At 39.0% G+C, this 15,423-nt stretch overlaps 2 protein-coding genes across 5 annotated transcripts; both read right to left on the reverse strand.

The window, feature by feature from the left end:
- Nucleotides 1–516: 516 nt before the first annotated feature.
- Nucleotides 517–7,434, reverse strand: LOC135638659 (inner membrane protein PPF-1, chloroplastic-like). The gene is made up of 11 exons (XM_065151908.1): nt 6,973–7,434; nt 6,028–6,138; nt 5,586–5,660; nt 5,101–5,161; nt 4,387–4,460; nt 4,173–4,277; nt 3,953–4,060; nt 3,740–3,843; nt 1,368–1,517; nt 1,157–1,283; nt 517–887 (listed from the first exon to the last, which is right to left on the reverse strand). The coding sequence occupies exons 1-11, from the start codon at nt 7,306–7,308 to the stop codon at nt 777–779; spliced, it is 1,362 nt and encodes a 453-aa protein (XP_065007980.1). The 5' UTR covers nt 7,309–7,434; the 3' UTR covers nt 517–776.
- Nucleotides 7,435–8,737: 1,303 nt separating this feature from the next.
- Nucleotides 8,738–11,937, reverse strand: LOC135638878 (uncharacterized). 4 transcript variants are annotated; one of them, XR_010496782.1, is made up of 3 exons: nt 9,117–11,937; nt 8,926–9,019; nt 8,738–8,841 (listed from the first exon to the last, which is right to left on the reverse strand). XR_010496782.1 is itself a non-coding variant. In XM_065152398.1 (2 exons), the coding sequence occupies exon 2, from the start codon at nt 10,873–10,875 to the stop codon at nt 9,310–9,312; it is 1,566 nt and encodes a 521-aa protein (XP_065008470.1). In that variant the 5' UTR covers nt 10,876–11,106; nt 11,199–11,937; the 3' UTR covers nt 8,738–9,309. The 4 variants fall into 4 exon arrangements, 1 of the variants encoding a protein (XP_065008470.1); XR_010496783.1 differs by having other exon boundaries at nt 8,738–8,859; XR_010496781.1 differs by having other exon boundaries at nt 8,738–8,859; nt 8,926–11,937.
- Nucleotides 11,938–15,423: the final 3,486 nt, after the last annotated feature.

Raw genomic sequence — 15,423 nt, forward strand, 5'->3', positions numbered from 1 at the left:
TTCCGAGTACTGAGAACTCACCTGCGGTGGCAGAGCTGGTCCCATGTGTGGGTCTCACTGAACCTGCATCTGCAACGAATAATAGGTCAGGTAGTTTACTCGGGTAGAAACAAGAAACCCGTGATTTACTCATGAGTAGACACGTCCTCCGTCTCATATTCAGTTAAGCGGTTCGTTTGTGTAGACGCTTCTCGGTCATCGAACGCCACGAGGCAGCTGCGGAAATTTGCAGGGCCCCACCCGAAATAACACACGTTCTCGAGACATTTGTAATTGATTTCAAGATGATGCTCATGAAAAGGCGTTGCATCACAGCAATAAATAAACTCCAGTAGACATGCGTCAATGTAAGAATCATAATAATATCATGCTTTGAAGATATAAAGAAACTTGCTACAAGATCTATCGAGACTCAAGCGGGTGATCATGAATATAATAAGTATATTGTGACAAATCAGAAAACAACCAGAGTTCAATACGACATTAGAGCATATCAATTTGAAGTATATAGCAAAATGGTCTGAAGATATTGCATCTTGCGACATGATCTATCTATTTTTATCTTGCCATACACTAAGTAGATTGATTATACAAATACATTAAAGAAAATATTGCTTTGACGAAAGAAAACTACAAAAGAAAAAAAAATTGGGATCCTTTCCCCACCAGTTACTCTGCTATTCTGATCGAATCGAACAACTTATGTAAACAAACCAAAGTAAAAAAAAAAAAAAAAATTGGCGAGATATATTGACTTGAGGAGATGCTACAAATTATCACTGTACTACGCGCTTTCTTTTCGATCTCTTCCCCTTCTTCGGTGTAGTATTATATTGTGGAAGTTTTTTGCTTTCATTGGAAGCATAGGTCTCCTCTAGAACTTCTCCCTGCCATTGGGTTAATGCCAGTAAGCAAACCTTAATTCGTCCAAAATATAACAAAAATCATCTACTATAGCTCTTTTAACCCAACAAGGTAAAAGGAGGGAGCAATCCCACATTTCACCAAGAAGTAATATATATTCCCTGCTAAGAATAAAACATGTGCATGTAGAATATATCTAAAACATGTGCACGTGGACTCTCTGGTTCAATTGTTCTAACATTACTAGCACTGAAGTAGAAAGGCTAAATGAAGCATAAGAATGATAGCAAACCTTGTCGATGGACTCCCCATCCGACTCATCATCAGCGTTTGATGTGGAAGCCAAACCCTGCCCCTCCTCAATTGGCAATTCTTTGTTGAGCATTTTCCTATTTTCTTGTTCTTTTAATTGCTTAAACCTAATTTTCATGTACATGTCAGTAGTACGATTGATATTTCAAATAGTTAAGAGAACACAATTTCATATTAAAATGGGTAAGCACCTTTCACCGGTTCGTTCTGGCTGAGAAGCAGAACGTTTTGCTCGTCCTGCACTGATGATTCCACCAGCATCCCCACTAACAACAGGTTTTGCCCCACCTAGTTTACGTAACCATATCTGTTGAGCTGTGCTTAAAACGTTGTTTGTGAACCTGAAAAGAATGCTGGATTAGCTTGTAACTACACAAATATTACTTAAAGAAAATGAACTTTCAGGATACAGAAGAGACGATAGCAAATTGAAAAATAAGAGCATACAGAAATCAATAGCATTGGAGGTGGCAGATTGTGCAAATTACGATAATAGATATAAAAACAGATACAGATGAGATCATATGGTAAGCCAGGTCATGCAGTACGGTGGCCTATAGACATACTCCATGCAAAGATAAAGAAAGATGTCCTTAGTCATATTTCTAGTTAACATATAGTCTATGGAATCACATATAGAGACTGTTATAGTTGCATTTTGAAAGACCCAAGGTGAAACTCTTCTATAACGCCCTAATTAGTCTCACATCATAAGTAGGTTAAGATTAAGACAAACTTATAAGGGTTTGATGAGTGTATTATTTTTAACTTCAGCTTAAATATTTTGAGCCAGTGGTTCAAGCACAACAAAGTTAACGGACCAGTTATCACATCAAGTCGTGACAATTGATATCAGAGCCGACCTAGTATTGAGACACGGTGAGTGGCTCGAGTAAAAAAGGAATACCTGTGCATGGGGTTAGAACATACATGGCATGGAGCCACCACTAGGTTATATCTCACATGCATCATGCTAGGGTTTGATCTAGGATATGTTGAGCCTTCATGAGGACGTCAAAACCTTAATTGGGGAAGATTGTAACACCGCTTAACTTCAGCTTACATTTTGAGCCAAAAGTTCAGGCTCAACGAAGTTAACAGGTCAAGTATCCCATCAGGTCCGATCACGACATTTTGAGCTAAAAATTACCAACCATTTTGTATTGATAGGACAATCAGAGGGATGTGCATCAGGCAACCACCAACACAAAATAGTTTAAAGCGAGCCAAAGGTTTAAACCTACAATCAAGGTTCGCCGTATCGTACCGTACCGGTGTTTCGACCCGGGCTCGGTACCGGTACGGTACGGTGTACCGAGCGGTACACACAGGTGTACCGAGCGGTACACCCAGCTACAGTGTAGCTACAGTGTGCTACAGTGTGCTACAGTATCGGTACGGTACAGTGCGGTCCGCGTACCGCTGGTCTGTCGGACCGGTACGTACCGCCCGTACCGGGCGGTACAGTCCGGTATGGTAAACCTTGCCTACAATCATTATTTTGGGAAAATAATGGAACAAGGCATACTAGATGGTAGTCGTATATGAGGTGGTCTATTTAATCTGGCCATTTATTGTTTTAATAAAAAATATATATTATAGGTTCTCCAGTAATCCATGAACTATCCATTAAGTGACTCGTACTATAAAATACTTCTCACTTTAAAGCAAATGGCCATATTTCCCTCTCCATGCAAAGTGAGAAATCAGAGAACTATAACAAGGACAAGTTTACATTAGGCCTAGTAGGAGATGATCATCAAAAGAAAACAACTAAAAGAATATCAAACTTTTCATTTCTCCTAATTTTCTTTTCCCTTTCCCTCATCTTAAATTTCTCTTTTTATCCTCACAATAAAAAGCAGTACAAGCTACCAAAAAAGTCCAATTTTTTTATTGATTTTTATAATGCATGAGTTACGAATGCTTTAAAAATGAAATAAAAAATGATATGTATCCATTATCTGACATTTCTCAGTACATATTATTATTTATTTATTTATTGTTGCCAAGTGACCATCTAACACCTATATGATGGCTATCATCTTGGCACCCATTTGACACTACTACTCTTCTAAAGCATTGCCTTCAGCGATGGGAAAACTATACAGCATCAATCAAATTGGTTGATCAAACAAGCATTCTGGAACTATGGAACTTGCATCCAATGCAGTAGTGCTCAATCTTGCAGAACATAATGAACCTATAGAGCACAATCTATTGCATCTTTTTACTGCTTTCAATCAATTGCCACATGATATCGTATTGGCTTCCTTCAACTTTATTATCTGAATTTGATGGAAACAACAACACTCGCACAAACACCTTACACTATGCAAGCAGTGACATGCATGGACTGTTCAAGAAATCATAGACACAGAGTACTAATTTTATTGCCTTAATGTGCTAGAAATGACATATCATAGAACTTCCATTCAAATAAAACATAAAGCACACTACTTCAGATAAGCATATTCATATTAGTACAAATGAAAATAAGTTAAAGGAGATACTAACTTTTAAAATCAGCACAATGATATTGCTAAATAAATTATCAACGTACCAGTAGATAGAGAGTCCTGAAGGGACTGATAGTGCAAAGTAACCAATCATAAGAGGAAGAAACTTGAAAACGAGAAGTGAATTCTTTGTAGCTGGATCATTTGTCTACCAATGGAATCATGTAGTTTAGGTTAAACAGATATTTAGACCAACAACTCACAAGTGAAAAGATAATAGAGAAAAAGGGGGCAAGAAGCTGAGTAATGCAACTGACCTGAGGTGGCTTCATGATCTCCATAGAGACATATTGTGAAACAACAAGAAGAACAGGTAAAACTAGGTATGCTGCCGTGTCAGACCATCCTAAGGGCGGATGTCCATCCTACAAAAAGTATGACAATAGTCATAACTGACTAATTTTGTAACAACATAATTCTTAAAAGCAAGATCTATTTACTTCTGAGTAATTCCATTGTGATAGAATATTTGATTACCACAAATGGTATGAGCCATGAAATGCCAGATCCACTTTGTCGGGCAGCAATTGTTGTTGGACCACCCAATGAGGGAATCCAAAAAAACCCTTCTGTCAGCAATCCCTTCAGTTAAAGATTTTTGCAAATCAGAAATTTGATAGTCAAAGGATACTTTTAACTTTGAGTCACATCATGACTGTCTTTCTACACAATGGAAGTGGATAATGAGTACCTCATTTGCTACATTTGAAAGAGCTTGATACAGACCAATCCAAACAGGTATCGTAGCCAAAGTGGGGAAGCAACCTTTGGCCATCAAGAAAAATTATTAAAAGAAATGCCTGACATTTGATATAGAAAATATCCAGAATAAGCACAATGAGAAAATAAAATGAGGTGTTCAACAATGGGCAGCTGTTTCCCCTAATAATAACAAAAAAAAAAAAGACTAGAATACTAAAATAATGATCTAGAGATCATCAAAGATAAGCATTCAATCTTAATAACTAAGGATATGTTAACCCCAGAGCAATTCCCACCGAATAGACACCATACTTTATGAATTGAAAAACCGATTCCAACCAATAGTCCAAAGAAATGTGATGATAGTGAATTATATAGTGGAAAGCTTAATTGACGCTTAAATAGTAGAAAGCTTAATTGATGCTCTTCATCTTAGACCTTTCCAGATACCACAGTCATCAAAACAATTCATTCTGAAAAGATTGTAAAACGTTATAAAGCCCTTTGTCAAGTAAGAATACACACTTGAGTGAAGCACTATCTAATTTAAAATTTTACTAAATTTTGAAACATCTCTACATCAACTATTCTGGAAATAGTCTGGAATGCAATTTTAGAATCTAAGCAATAAGAAACTGGAAACGAATATGGATATGAATCAGGAGATGAATAGGTTGAAAAAAAATCTGGGATGAAAAGCAACCTGCTAATGGATTCACCCCAGCTTGTCTATACAAACGAGCAGTCTCCAGCTGTATTCTTTCCTAATGAGAAAAAAACAAAATAATTAGAAAAATAATAAGGTTGCCAAAGAAATTTATGACACTAGATGCCAGAAGAAGGCAGAAAAAAGAAATTATATCCTGAAAGTAAGAATACAGATAAAACAAAAAGGAAAAGTTTTGACCTAATGACTAGATGTATAGAAATTACCCTACTTTAGTTCTACAAACCACAAGGAAATACACATCTTTTACAAGTGATAACATTGATTTACAACCAAATTTTAATTATTTGCTTTTAAAAACAAAACAAAAACATCAAAACAATATTGCAAATTCCAGGAAGAATTACCAGATAACTAAGAGAAAAAAAAAGACATGAAGACTCACATTATTTTCACCAAAATGGAGTGGAGTCCTTTTAAAAGTTGTTTGACTGAGACTAACATGAGGATTTAGAGCAAACCTGGTTGCCTGCATATCGCTCTTGAATTGCCTTGATCTTTGGTTGTAAGTTCTGCATAGCTAAGGTTGATTCAACCTATGGAGTAAGGGGCAACTGTGAGAATATACACTAGCATATTGACACAATTGCAATCAATAAAATTATGTATTAGCTAATAATAAAAAGAATTTACATAAGAACAGATTAAACAGGTAGAGCAACTTCTTAGAGGCTTAGATAACAATTGGTATGCTTTAAAATGCATCCAGTTAGATGTCCACATATCAGATATTCCTAGGAGACACGAACGCAGCAAAACCAACTGGAGACAGTAGCCAAGGGAGATATGGCACTTGTTTTAGTTCTGTACTATAAGCACACGGGCAGAGAACTGTAGGAACTAATTGACAAGCAATAAGAAGAATTCATTTCTCATTTATGATGCAGTAGTATGATCACTCACCTGCTTTTTGGTCAAAGGCAAGGTCAGCACCTTAACAATTACGGTAAGTAGAATAATTGCAAAACCATAAGAATATGGTACGTGTATTGCTGTCAGGCCATCCTTTAGCACCTGGATATGACAATGTCAAATTAGTCTTCTATTCCATGATGTAACTTAGGAGAAGTAAATCATTCTTTCTTTCAATAACAAAGAGATGCCTACGAAGCAAAGGATAGAAATCATCATTAGCCAAGATAAGACAGTTGCTTACAAAACAATCAATTAGGATATTTTCTCTATACTCCAAAAACAGCATGCTGACAAGTAAACTTATATGCCTCAAATACAGTAAGTGTCTGACAGACCAGCTAGATTGTGTTGCTATAATGATAGCTTAAAGGAAGTTGATGCCACTTGTAGTTTTACAGAATACATAGCTAAAGGATGTATTCGAGTACGACGATGTTGATGCCACACAAAGTTTATAAAAAGTAGAAAACTAGAGGATGTGATCAAGTACAGAACACTTAAAACCAGAACAATTTGGGTCCCACGATGCATAACAAAAAGGTTTGTCAAATATAGAGGTATGCATGTTTATTACTGCATGTGGATTGAAACTAGTGAAGAGGCAAACAAATAATTTGTAATCATATTCATCTCATAACGTAGGAGTCATTCTAAAAATGTTCCTCATTTAGTAGATTGCTGCAAATGCGACCATGCTTTGGCTAAATAACTGCAAGAAGAATCTCAATTTGTGAACTACTATTTTGAACATATCTATTTTGAACACTGGTAGTTATAAACTTACTAGACAGATGAAATCAAACAAGTTTCAGAATAGCGCCTAATTCAAAGTTCCTCGCTCTCCCTCAACAAAATCAGCATACCAGAAGACAGCAACTTGTGTAAGAAATCTCTAAATTCCCAGCGTATGAAAGCGTGGAAAATAGAAAGCACCTTGAGAACTACTTCCATGGCATCCGAGATGAAACCAAACCATCCGCCGTTCTTCTGAACCGCGGTGGAAGCATCAGGTGCGGCAGCAGTGGCATCCGTGGCCACGGCGGCATCCGCAAGCGTGTACAATAGACCCTCCACTCTCGAAACGATCCCGTGGAGATCCACCAACGAATCGACGCCGTTAGGAGGTGGGGCCCCATGGAAGCTCATCCTGACCCTCGTGTCCGCCCTGCGGGGCCTGTAGAGCGGAAACCCGAGTCGGCTACGGCGAGGAAGGGGAGGGAGCGGCGCGGCGAGGAAGGAGGAAGGGGAGAAGATGAGGGTTTTCGCCATGGATGAGGGATTTCTAGAGGCGTCGGGGTTAGGGTTTCATAGGGGGGTCGGAGGCGGACGAGAGAGGGGAGAGGATGAGAGGAAGAGGAAGTGGTGGAGGTTCCGCAAGGAGGGAGAGCGAGCGAGCGGAGCGCACTTCTTGTGGTTTTATCCGTTATGAGACGGCGACGGCCGTTAGTTCCGGACGCGATATTGTAAATTTTGTGCGAGATTATTGGCTGGCCAATTGTAACGGAGCGGCGTGGGACGGATCTGACTACTTGTCGTCGCTTTTGTGGTGATATGATACCGTACGACGTTGACAAATTCCTTTATAGGCGTGACAATTAAGTAGCATTCCACTTAATTTTGAATTAATAAATTATCCAATATAATTAATTATTTTAACATCTTAATCTTTATATTTTAAGATCTTTATGCTTAAAAAAATAAAACATTTAGTTTCCTTTTTTTTCTTACATCGTTACACACGTATTAACTTAAAATTAAAAATAATTATATATTTCAGTAAGTATAGAGATTTTAATATAATTTTTAAAAATATAAAGATCAAAATACTAAAAATAATTAATAAAAAAAATAATCTATAATTAACCCAAGCCCCACCCACTCAAATATTGTTAGAAGAGTTGAATCAAATGATATAATTTATCCTACGAATCTAATACTTCTTGCTCTGCTTTGACAAAGCTGTCTTGTATTCGAATGTAGAAATATCATCCTCGTTCTAAAGACAAACTGAGACATGTTCATTTAGCAGTTGGAGGAGAGCTGTATAAAATTAAGTGTGATGACATCGTTTGTGTGTGATCTAATTCAGCTGAGTGAGATTTCCGATGTGACCCCTTTCACATTCATAGTCAATAGTTTCGAGATGAAAAACAAGAGTATGGAATAAATGAGAAGGATTTGTTAACAGAGATGGGATCGAAATATAGGGACACAAAAATATCCTAATGACCACATTATGAATATCCAACCATATAAAAAAGGTAGAATATTTAGATAATACACCCTACTAATGCTGTGACAATCATCTGTTGAGTTCCAAACAATTAAAAGGGCAATCTCATTCCAAACGCAATAAAACAGATTCCTGCAGCTGTTTGATAATGCTTATTCCTCATCTGCCGCTGAGGAATACAAAAGTATGGGGAAACATCTGAATGCAAAGTATGGATAATCCAAAATGACCAAACAATAAAAAAGAATCTCATGTACAAGGTAGAGTGGTAATTGCTAATTGAACCTTGCCTGGATTAACTCAGAACTCAAGATTAGTGGTAAAAAATAAGCACTGCAAAGTATAGACACTAGTCTGATAATATGACGATAAAGTAAAAGGCTGCAGCAACTGAATTAATCAAACCTATGTCTAGATAAACAAGCTGAGTATTAATGAAAAGAAAATAGTATGTACCTTAGTAAATAGGATAAAGTGATATCCAGTAATTTCCCTTGAACAAAGAAATCCTTTGAATACCAAAACAATTGACTGTTTCTGAATTAGTCAATCTACAATAAATAGTTCCTCTGTGAAGCAACAATTGACTGTTTCTGAATTAGTCAATATACAATAAATAGTTCCTCTGTGAATCAACAATATAATACTAACACCTTAAAATACCAAATATCAATGACTGCACAATTTTTGACTCAGCACATTCCATGGAGATCAGTGTGATATGCCAACAAATCAGCAGAGAATTGCCTACAAAATAATCAGGTAAAAAGGGAAACAAAAAAGAATTCATAAACCCGACTTCATTCGCATATTGCTGTATGAACATGAAAAGTGAAGACCATACCACTTTTCTTCGATTACCCCATGTGTGAAGCTCTTGTCCCATCCCAGTTTATTTTCTCATCAAACACGCCAGAGCAGCAAGTCAATCAGCAAAACCCAGTTGCAAAAGGACTTCCAACGCATACGCTCCTTTTATGATAAAACGGTTAGCAGACAATGAGAACTGACCATCGTAATAACCACTACACACTATACTATGGTGTTTGAGATGACAGAAGTTCATTGGATCCAAGATGAGGAGGGTGCATGCTCACATGAACCTCATGTTCCTCAGGTCCAACACGATATTTAGGTATCATTATTTCTAAAAGAGTTCCCGTCTCATCGTAGTATGCTTCCAGCTTTGCGTCTTCAGGAATTCGTGTAGCAAGAGGTATTTCCCTTACAAACTCCCCTGGAGGGCAATGCTCAGGAGAAGGATCTGTGAGCTTGAAGGTTCTATCATGTCTTTTTATGTAAGGCATCCGAGCAGTACTGACGCATGAAATCTTTACTACCCCATGGGTAAGATTGTTTTTCCAAGAGACCTTTACCTTCTGCTGGTCAGAAAAAGGCAAGCTAACCATGATCAAGTAACCCCCTTCATCCTCATATATTGTCTTTGCAGCAGTCACCGGTCCACATGCATGCCTCATAGCACCGGTAAACTCATTTACCCAGGAAGGCACAGCAGGGTGAATTTCCGGCCGATCCAAATATGAGTAACTAGACAAACAGCAGTCCTCATCTGTGTCATGAGGGGAAATTTCCTTCCTGCGTTTGCTACATTTAGGCGAAAGGTCCATCGAATCTCCGCACGCATGATTTGATGGCTGCGTTGATAACTTAAGACCTGTGTCATTTAGCAATTTCCTTGAATTGGGATGAGAAGTACTCTTTAATGGAGGAGGTGGCCTCTCAAGCTCAAAATCAGTGCTCGGGAGATTCCTCCATGCCCCAAAATCACCAGCCTCTGGTGGGATCGAAAAATTCAGGTCTCTCCCAGTAAGTTCCAACCATTTCTTAAGATCCACCTCTGGAACCACCAAGAGATTTGGTGACCACACAACCTCTATTCCATGGATGCACAGTGGGTTAGACAACCCCCTGTAATGCTTGCGTTGCATCCGATGGGATCGTATGAAACCCTTATCAATGCTGAATGGGAACTGAGGCACCCCAAGCCGAGAGTGCCCATTCATGTAGCTCCGAAGTTGCATCTTTCCAAGCGCATTCTCTGGCCGCTTCTTGAACACCCACATATACATATTCTCCATGTCATGCTGAACAAGGAAAACATCATGATGCAGGTCCGACTTGTCAAACCCCGGGGTGCCGTTTGCAGTGCGGATGTTCTTGCCCTTGGACTTCTCAGAGAGCACAGGCTTGAAGTAGAAATTGAAGAAGAACCACGCACCCCAGATGTTGTTCCCTCTCTTGGCACACTTGCGACCAGCAGCATTAACGGTCCCAGCCTTGGGAAGGCCGAGCATGATTTCAGGGTCGAACGTCTGGGCCTCAAGACTGACATCCAACACGTCACATGAATTCCACGACTGCTTGGGAGGGGAGTGGTCATCGGAGAGGGGGAGGTTGATGTCCGGCGGACCAGAGAGGTGGATTTGCTGATGTTGCCGGTTCGGAAGCTCATGGTCGTGGTCATCGTGGACGGAGGCTGCCATCAGCGGCGGCTGTGAAATGCCGCTGGGGTCCATTGACAGGAGGGTTGAGGGGTGGTGGTGATGGTCCATGGAGAGAGCGGTGAGGAGGGACTCTCCCATGGCGGGGTCTCCCTCGCCCCTCTCCGTCTCTTCTTCTTCCCTTGATCACGTCTCCTCTCCTCTTCGACTCCGATCTATCTGGCAAGATTCGAGACCCACGACACCAAATAGAAGCATCCCACGAAAAATCCTCACAGTTCCATTCCATAAATCCCACCACCAAACCCCAAAAAAACACACAACCTTCAAACCAATTTCTCCCTCTCAGCAAAGAAAAATAGAAAGAAGAATCTACGAACACACAGAAACCAAAAAGAATAAGTAGGACAAATGATCCAACAGAAACGAGGAACCGAATGAGCAAAAACAACAGAAAGCGAGACCTTTCGCGATCCACCGCTATACAATCCACCGAAAACCTCCAAAAAGGGGAGCGGAAGCCGGAGCTGGAAGGATCAGATCCAACTCCATCCAACCAGCCACCGATCAAGCGGACGGCCGAATCGAAACCCTAAGCCCGGCCCCACAACAATCAGCGGACTAGATGAATCTCTCGCGGAAGATTACCTGGAGGAGATCGAGGGAGGCGGCTGCGATGGGGCGACGGAGGAGGTCACGCAAAAGCCGCCTCCATTTGGATTTGCCGCAAAGCCAAGAAAGGAGAAATATTTGTGGGGAGAGAGGAGAAGTTGGGGGGAGGGGAGAATTAGTGTTCGTTGGAGGCGTCTGTATGCAGGACAGTTTATATCAGCCTCTCTCAATTATGGGGGACTTGGTCAAAAAACAGGAGCGGTCTTCTGACGAAAGTCTGTAATCTATCTAACTATCCTCTCCATCTAATCAGATAGCAGCACACTTTCGTCTCTTGGCAGTGGCTCATCCCAGCGAAGTGCAGATCAGGACATGAGCTTTGAATTCTTACACAAACCCCTCAAACTAAAAAGTAACAAGGAACTCCACACAAACCCAATAACCAATAAAGGGTCAGATGAATGCAATGGAAGAGGTAAACATACTGAACAATCCTCATCGGTGTTCATGTTTGCCTATGCTAAGTCACACATCAATGAAATATCTAAATCACATCATCATTGATATTAGCGCAAACATTTTATACAACACAGTCAATTTCTGAAAAGAAAAAGAAAGAAAGCATTGCAGTTCTCTTTCTCTTTGCAGACAACAACAGTACCCACCAATTATCCCTAGAAGAACTTTCCAATTAATAGAAATTTACGATTCCTGATGGAAAACCTTGGATCGTTTCACTTACCAAGTATAATTATGATCCATTAAATAGTAGCTGAAATAACTGCAAAGCAATTGTTGAAAACAAGAAACAAATGTGAATAAAACATTAATTTTGTCTTTTGTGAGGGAGTCTTAGTGGTGGTACCTGTATTCTATGTCATACTAAAGGGATACCAAGTAAAACTGATGTTGAGATGCCCTGCGTTTGTTTGCACTTGTACTCTATGAGAATAAATTTGTCTTTTCCTTATTGTAGAAGACAAAGAAGATTTAGTAGCAGGTATATATTATTAAGATGCCTGAGGTACTCCTACAACTTTCAAACTATGCTATGCTCTTATATAAGTTGACAATTGCAAACTAGATAAGCTACACTAAGCAACCCATCAGTTTAATAAAGTCATGCTTGTGTACCTGCCAAAGAATTTCTTAGGTACAACAAGCAATATGATAACTGATGCATCAGGTTCATCATAGACCTCGTCTTCATTACCATTATCCTAATTATCAGCTTAAAGTTGAGGCAAGGTTCAGTTCTTTGAATCAAAACCATCGTTAACATAATCACTGCACATTAAGGCATAAGTCATCTAAGTTTGTGGGATCAGCTTTGAAGCAGCAAATGACACCTTTGTGTGGTACCATCCTAACAACAGAGTTCAATATTCTTCATGTAAAATAACATGTGAAAGGACCATCATTATTGTTACATAACATGGAAGAATTGACAAGTAGGAAAATTCGTAGAACTTCCACAGCACGTTTGCAAAGTACATGTTGACTTGGGAAAAGATTAAACAATTGCTCCAAAAGTCAAAAAATATGGTTCTTATGAAATTGATCATGCTGGGCATTTGAACACTACAGACAACAAGTTTGTAGAGACCCTTCCATAAACGATTGCAAATGGATTATATGAACTAAGAGCATTTGGCACATAAAATTCTTACTTAATTCTTAAATGTTTGATCAATGGGTCATTTTTCAGTATTTAAAATTTTATTAACCCTATCAAAAGCTCCATGGATCATTGATGTGTCTCTCGATAATCAAGACCTGAACTAGGATGTGTAGGCTGCTAATAATCAGCAGATCTGATGCACTCTCCATGTTGGATATCAGCTTTGACAGTTACAAAGCAGAGCCAACTACCCTCAGAATGATGTCCATGGATGCATTTCATATGTAAATTAGCTACTAGTAACAGCATGATAGAGTGGGGCCAAAAATAAAGTACAATATTGTTAAGAAAAGCACCTGCATGTCAACATATCATTAGCTGTATATCCCCAGGGAGGGGAAAAAATTGAAAGCCTATCCTTAAAACCATTGCTTAAATGGAGACCAATACCATGAGTCATAAAAGAAAGCACTGCTATAAATGACCTACGATCACTTGTTTTAAGTCTTTTCATTTGAACAGCATCTTCAGAATAAGAAGACAAAATGAGATGAATAAATTAGACGGAAGCATTCTAAACTATGGGCAAATACCAGACACAATCAGAGGGAACAGAAATTGTAGTATATTCTACACTAAATAGTGCTATAGAGTGATGGACAAAATTGCTTATGGCATGAGGAGGTCTTCGGAACATCAAGCTGTTCAAAATTAAGTGGTGTGTTGAATGATATTATTGTTTCATGAGTTTATTGTTGAATATAAAGTACAAAGGCCAACCGAAGCATAGATAAGGGAGGGACAAGTTGAAATAGAAATCTTGCCATGCTTGATGCTCGGATGCCGTTAACATGCAAAGCCTCAATGCGTCACAGATGGTTATCTGAATTCTGATCTGCAGAGGCAAAAAACAGCTTAGATGAGAACATTGCAGCATTTGAATAAACACCACTAACAAATAATTGTGTTACTAACTCCAATCTACTATCAGCCAACAAAGACGAATATTATGAGTGCATATGCCATCTGACAGTGAGATACAGTTATCAACCAACCTGATGAGCAGGGAAGATTCTAAAACAAAGAAGAGAAGAAGAACAGATTACGTCCCCATGAATGCTTTCGTGGGCCCATGCATGATTAGCTTCAACCATGCATGTGGAGCTCTCTCAATTAGCTGTCTAGCTTTTGTGCATGGTTTGCATTTGAGGTCCTCACATTTCTTTTAACAGGAAGTACAGAGAACGAGGGACCAACTCCACACATTTTGAGTGCCCACAGAAAGGCTTGGCCACAGCCACACTGCTCTCAGCCCCCAGTAATGAGATTGAATTAGTCAGCCCAGCATTCCTTACCTTACAATTGGCTTCTCTTCCCTTGGATAGGATATAACCGGAAGCAAGAATCAAATCAGATGAATACCAGACAGCAGCATTCCTTTTCTCATTCCAAGTGTTCGATACAAGTAGATTGGAGTAAATATACCTTCAGAAACCTTGTCTGCGGGTTCACCATCATTTGGAATCAATTTGCTGAAAGAGATTATGTAATGATTGGAAATCCACTCATTGAATCTGCAAACTAGTTTCTCCAATCCTATCAAGTCATCATCTATTAAATCATCACAACTCACAAAACTTATCATATGGAAAAGCACATAACTACTCAGTTCATTAGAATATATAAGTTTAGAGTCCACCAAGCAAGAATGGATTCAAGCAAGTTCCGTGAGAAGATAGACAGCAGCAAACAATGGAACAACATGCCTTGGTGAAGTTAATGGTGATATCGATCCATGATCTAGAAATATAGTCAGGTACTATTGATTTCCTGTTTCTTACAAGCCACAATTTGCATTTAATATGCTTTCACTTTTAAAGACAGTACACCAATGTTCATCTATTACGTTCCGGCAGAAGGAAACGGAATTGGAGCTTTGGAGATTACCGCAAGGCAAGCAGGAGTGCGCAAATGCTTTAACAAAAAAGCAGAAAAGAGTGCAAACCTTATTTCACTAATGCTAGTAAAATGGCATGACCTGCACTAGAAAAATACAATATCATTTTAATGCTAGAAATTGGTAATGATTGTATCCCTGATCACCATTCTCTGACTTGTAGATGTCACACAAAAAACGAAGGAAAAGAAAAAAAGGTAAACAGCCCCATCAGTATTGCATACGCTTTTTCAAGTAAACTATGAGATAGTTATGTTTAACAAAGTATAATAGTTGGTAAGATTGTGTCACGCCAATACTCTCACATCCAATATGCAAGAAAAAAAAAAAAGACTGAATGGATCAATTATCATTAAATAAAGGTGAATTAATCTTCATCCAGCACCTCAGGAAAACTCCACAAGATGCCTTCATCCAACCCATGGCAGCAAAGAGAAGGAACAATATTAGGTTAGAAGGGAACAAATTTCCAGAACCTCAAGTTTGAGAGGGCTCTCGA

This window comes from Musa acuminata, chromosome BXJ3-5, assembly GCF_036884655.1.
Source record: "Musa acuminata AAA Group cultivar baxijiao chromosome BXJ3-5, Cavendish_Baxijiao_AAA, whole genome shotgun sequence".
NCBI lineage: Eukaryota > Viridiplantae > Streptophyta > Magnoliopsida > Zingiberales > Musaceae > Musa > Musa acuminata.